At 43.9% G+C, this 6,000-nt stretch overlaps 1 protein-coding gene across 3 annotated transcripts in view; it reads right to left on the bottom strand.

The window, feature by feature from the left end:
- Nucleotides 1-373: 373 nt before the first annotated feature.
- The window catches only part of lrrk1 (leucine-rich repeat kinase 1), a 93,130-nt gene continuing 87,503 nt past the window's right edge, over nucleotides 374-6,000 (bottom strand). For all 3 annotated transcript variants that reach the window (XM_030045751.1, XM_030045768.1, XM_030045759.1), the window contains 2 exons: nucleotides 5,476-5,577; nucleotides 374-856 (listed from right to left, as the gene is read on the bottom strand). In XM_030045751.1, the coding sequence (XP_029901611.1) occupies nucleotides 679-856; nucleotides 5,476-5,577 (280 nt within the window). In that variant the 3' untranslated portion in view covers nucleotides 374-678. The remainder of the gene's footprint in view (nucleotides 857-5,475; nucleotides 5,578-6,000) is intronic.

Here is a 6,000-nt window from a genome sequence, read left to right as displayed (position 1 = left end):
TCAATATTGAATTTTACAAACGATTGAAACTTTTGCTCAAATGTCCTCTGCAAGCTGAAATAGTATCTCGATGTCATCTTCAAAGGCTGTAATTGTATGATTTTGGAAAAGTTAAAAGAAGAGAGACTGGAGCAGACAGACAGATATAGTATGGACAATAGACTGCCGCAGCTGGAGTCAAATAGCTGAAAACACTCAGCAGCATCCAACAGTCCACCACATCTTGAACTGAATCCCAGTTGGAATAAACTGGTTGACAAACTGGTGCCAGGGGCCAAGTGTGCTGTTTCCCTGCCGCCGTCGACAGAGGAGGAACGCTCGGCAGACATTAAAGCTCCCGTGAAGAAGCTGCCACAAAGCCCATATGAAAAAACACACGCGTCTTAGCAAAGCATCTGCTGCTCTGGTGAACTTGATCCGTCACATTGCTTTATGGTTTTTTTTTTTTTTTTTTAATGTATGCTGTGGTGGTAATGAGTTTTTATACATTCAACTCCGATGACAACTGTGAACCTCAACCCCTTCCGCGGCCCTCTCCCCCCTCCTCGGTGTTACCCTGATGTCAGTGCTCCGTGGCCCCCTGCTCTGAACACTGGGGGTCTGTGGGTGCACATTCCCCCTCAGCTGAGTCTCCATACAGAGCTGCGATTCTGCCGCCTCGCCGCTGCCGCACAACAGCTACCTTCTTTTCCTCATGCTGGTCTCCATGCGGCCCAGCTCCTCGTAGGACTGGTAGAAGACTTCCAGCTCGCGGCTGCCCCAGCCCCTCCAGACACACAGGCACCACTCCGTGTTTTCCTTGCGAAAGCCACACACAACAGTGTCCTTTGCCACGAGTGCTGCCTCCTCCAGGACTCTGAGAGAAAGATAGAAGAGAGAGAAAGAGGGTGGGGAAGACGGAAGGGGAGAGGGATCGGTTTTTCGAGGATAAGAGAAGGATGCAGTTCGGAGAAAGGGCTAAACCTGGCGGCCCATCTCCGTGCGCTGTAATTAGCACACGGACTAGTGGGCAGTTCTAGGAAGCAGTTCCTGGCAGGGGCGTAGCCGGCGTTTCAAAAGTGAGGGGGTGGAAGGTTCGGAAGGAGGATTGTAATCTGTATATACACAGATATATGTATACAGTAGAAAATTAACCCAAAAAATTTAAAAATAAACAGCAAGATGGTAGTTTGTAATTTTTCTTGTACTTTCTTTCAAATTTGACTGATTTAATTTGGTAAGTCTTTGCTAATTTTCAAGAGTTCAATGTGTGTGAAAAGGCCTCAGGCTGAGCTCAGATGCCTTTCACAAACATTTCAGCAAAAAACCATCGAAAAGATACGATTAGGATGAGAAGGGACAGCCGACTCGTGACAGTGGGTGAAATATTGAGTGACTGGATGAATCATGTGTAGGTGGAAATACGGGACAGCAGGTTTCAGAGGTGAGGGGGACATGCCCCCCTCAAAACATCCCTTGTGTCCGCTGCACCCTGGGAAAGTTCCTGGAAAGCCACTGAAGACACTGAACGCACTGTTTACAAGGAAATGACTGCTCTGCACACGGGTTCCTCCAAGAAGCGGTGAGGGATCCACCCCGACACCCTCCTCCCCAAAACAGCAGCTCCAGAGCCCTTCCTCCCTCACGACACAACTGTCAGCACAGATCACAGGACAATGTCAAAGAATGTGACAAACCAATCGCTTTGAAAAATGTCTCTGATTATTTATGAGGGTCACGACACAACAACTTCTGGAAGCCGGGAGGTCATGTGACGACCTCAGTGCCTGAGCGTGGTCGACCATGCATCATGCAGTACAACCCGGTATTATCTTCTTCTATTGTTGTTTCATCTTCCTGGGGTGTATCATTATCCTCTCCTGCTGTTAGTTCATGTTCTGTGATATACAGCCGCGTGATTACACGTGCAGGTCAGGCGACGCTCTGTGAAGTCAACTGAAAGCAAAAACAGACATCAAGTCTGCGCGCAAACTGGCAGACAAAAAGGTGAAGCGGTGAAGCCCCCGCAGGCCTGAACCCCTCCTCTGACCCGAGCCGTGACCTCCCAACGTGTCGCCGCTGTTACAGGTGCACCATGTAATAAGTGCTTATTAAGGACCCTGCTTTGGGTGGCCCTTTATTGCCTGCTGCTAAAAGGCTATGCCTCTTTGTGTACGCTCACACAGGAGTCCTTTCTGCAGAGGACCAGCTGCTGGCTCTTTTATAGGAATAATTACAGAGGCCAGTTAACCACCGTAAGCACATGATGAAGGATCTTGCTGGGCTTTATTGAAGCTGCATCAGCAAATTAATATCTAGCTCTTTTGCTTTCCTCCCCCTGCTGCTGGTTGGCTGCAAGCATAGCTGAAAATGGAGTGTGTGCAGGTGTCAAGAGGGACCGATTTAAGACTTTTTAAATGCTATGTGGATTTGAATGCAGGACCCGCTTAACTCCCAAAGTATGGAAACAATGCGCCAGCAAAAACTCTGTTCTAACTGCTCATATAAAATGACGCTCTGAATGGCCACCATGTAAACCAACACACCAGCTCTTAAAGGACCATGCCAATGATTTTGAATGTTTGGTCCATTTACTAATATTTCTCCACTTGTTACAATGCAACAAACCATTTTGCAAAACATGTGGCATTACCAAAGATTTCACAACATACACTACTCACAAAAAGTTAGGGATATTTGGCTTTTGGGTGAAATTCATGGAAAATATAAAATGTTCACGCTACAGTGATATTATATCATGAAAGTAGGGCATTTAAGTAGAAGCATGCACTGGTGATTTCCTCATCTCAAACAATTTCTTGAAACAAAAGCCAACAACAGTGGTGGATATACCACAACAAAAAATGTCAGTGTCAATAACTTGTCATGTGCTCTTGAGCATCAATTACAGCTTGACCACGACGTCTCATGCTGTTCACAAGTCAACTTATTGTCTGCTGAGGCATGGCATCCCACTCTTCTTGAAGGGCGGCCCTCAGGACATTGAGGTTCTGGGGTACAGAGCTCTGAGCCTCTACACGGCCACTCAGCTGATCCCATAGGTTTTCTATTTTTGTTGTTTTGTTTGTCTATTCTTGTTAGAGAACAGCAACTTGTGCAAAAAGTACTGAAGCATTGAACAGTTGGACATGTGCATTCAAAAGTTTACAGAAGGGCACATTAAGTTCACCTGTAAAGGTTAGAATGCATTTTAGGTTCATCCTGAAATTTCACCCGAAAGCCGAATATCCCTAACTTTTTGTGAGTAGTGTATAATCAAAATCCAAACATAAGAGTGTGGCTGCTTTTAGGAAAACGCATGTGGACGACTTCATTATGGTGATGGAATACTGGTGTGAAGAAAGTTTGAAGTTGATCCTATTTTGTATTAATGCAGGAGGTCCCAACTTATAAGTGGAGGGGCAAATAATATCATATATCAGACAATAAAATAAGCACTACGACCAGCCCTGTTCATTGTACAGAAACTACACAATACATGCCATTTGCTTTGCCATCAATGTGTGAAAGTAATCTTTAAATACCATTATCAAAACTTAATCGGAAGAACAACTCTGCCATTACATGAGGACATATTGAGACCTTTAAAAGTTTGTATCAGGCACTACTTAGTAATACGTTTACGGCCTTAAATTGAGATAATTTGGCCTTTTTCAGGACCCTTTTCAGGAAGGAGCTCCAGACACCGACGCAGGCCATTCCTCACGGCTGCACTGCTGTCGCGCTTCCAATATGGTGCTGGTGTTGCGGTGGAAAACAGACTGCCTTGACATTCAGCTCCCAGCCATAATGGAGGCTCCACTGGTCCAAAGGTCGCTGTAATTGGTTTTAGATTCAATTTCACCTTACGGAGGCTGCAGCGCCAGTAGCAAACATCTCCGTTACACGGCTACAGTCGGCTTTTGTTCAGTTCATCTCTGACATCAGGTCTCTTTGACCGGCCAGGCAGGGCACCCAGCTGCTTAACCGGGTCTACATCGACTTGTTATTAACAATATGAGGATCAAAGAGACTTACTGCACCCTCTGTAGACACTGATGTCTGTTCAACATCAGCACTGAGCCCAACTCACCTGCCCACAACCTCCTGAATTTATTTGTTGCAGTATGAGAAAGAAGGAAAAAACTGGAAGAGGCAGCTTGGCATGTTGGGAGCTCCATACCCAGAAACCCAGTAATGTCACGAGTGAATGGCAAATAGCAGCTAGTCTGGTCTGTGATCCTTTACAGTAAGAGGGCGAGAGAGGTTGAAGATCTAACGTTTCTGTGTCCAGCTTTCTCTGAACAGTGTGTTCACTCACTGCTGTTCAGGAGGCAGTTTGGATGTCACCCTTATTAAAGGTGCACCCAAGAGATTTTTTAACTAGAGGGTGTCGAGAGCATAAACTCAGCTTGCAAACACACCAAGCCACTCCGATCCCGGCAGATCGCTTGTAGAAACTGAAACTAAAGATTTTTTTTTTTATGGAAATGAGAGAAACATTTGACTCTCTCAAGGCTCCTTTTGGGTTACTTGGATTATTTTGTCTCTGAGCTTCAATTTAAAAATATAGTGAAGCTGCAGACTCTCAGCTACCTGTTTTTCAACCTACCCATACTGGTTTTTGATTTAAAATGATCAAAGAACCGTTTATTCTGAGAAATATTTAAATTCTTTATACGAAATACTTAAGTAACATTTAAAATAGGTTATTTACTGAACCAGTTGGCTCCACAAAGGATTTTCTTGAAAATAGTTCCTTGAAGAACCTATTTTTGCTTAAGCTCTTTGGAGAATCATTGATGATCCTAAAGGAACCATTTTTTGATGGTTCTTTGAAGCAACTATAGAGGTTCTTTGTTTTTTTGTTCTTCTTCTTTGTTCTTTGAACCTTTGGCTAACAGGTTCTTTGTGGAACTAAAAAGGGTTCTTCTATGGCATCACTGCAAAGAACCTTTTTTGGTTCCAGTTAGCACCTTTATTTTTGTGCAAGTGTGTGCATGGTAAGCTGCTTTGAACAAACTGTTTCTGTCGCTGCATTGCTGATCTATGAGGTCCTTGATTGACTTGATATTTGGATGTGTTTATCTGCAGAATATGCCGTTTAACAGAGGTGTTGAATGAATTTGATACTGGTGAGGGGTGAAGGAGGGCAGAGGAGGAGCTTACTGTCGGGCCAAAACAGGAATTTAGAAGCTCAAACAAAGATTCCCCATCATCATTGCAAAAGGGCTTGACTGAGCTTTACAAAGCTGGAATAAAAAGAGAAATTACTACCCAGTACAACTTTTGTTTGTTCCAAACAAACCAAAAATGTCAAACACACCACTTCCTGTGTTCAGACAATTTGTCAGACACCAGGTGTTTAGAACAAGAAATGAAAAGCTTTCATAAACTGGATCTAGATCACACCACTCTTGTGTTGCATCAGCTGCTGATAGAGAGTGGCAATATTTATCTGAAAATGTCAGTCTTGAAAACAGGAAATGATCTCACCCCAAAGACGGACATCCAGGAGGGCTGAGAACAGCGATGACACGCCCCTTCAGCTGATTGGCCTGCAGCTGCATTTCGATGACCATCACATCACCTCCACGCCTGTCAAACAAATCAACACTCATGTATACACACTGAATGTCTACAGGTGTTTCGACACTGTATATGCTATCTGTATGTAACCTAACGAGCTGTTAGAGATGCACCGTTACCAATACTGATATTGGGGTTCATGGATAAAGAAAGGTGGCCAACCAAAAAAGAAAAATACCTGTGGGGTCGTATTACAGAAACTTCCTATCTTCAATCTAAGTTAACATAGGAGGGGTCGAAGATAGAATTTGTCCCAGTTTTATAGTGCAGAAGCAAATCCAAACTAACTTTAGTAATCCTATCTTGTCTCAGATTAGATCATCCTAAGAAATGAAAGCTTATCTTAGTTAGAAAAGGAGGGGCCAACTTTGAATGTTGTATTTACAAACCGCAGCAAACAAATCCTACTGATTCTGCCTTTAATGCTTATAC

The sequence above is a fragment of the Myripristis murdjan genome, chromosome 3 (assembly GCF_902150065.1).
Source record: "Myripristis murdjan chromosome 3, fMyrMur1.1, whole genome shotgun sequence".
Classification (NCBI taxonomy): domain Eukaryota; kingdom Metazoa; phylum Chordata; class Actinopteri; order Holocentriformes; family Holocentridae; genus Myripristis; species Myripristis murdjan.
This window is presented reverse-complemented; position numbering and strand designations above follow the sequence as displayed.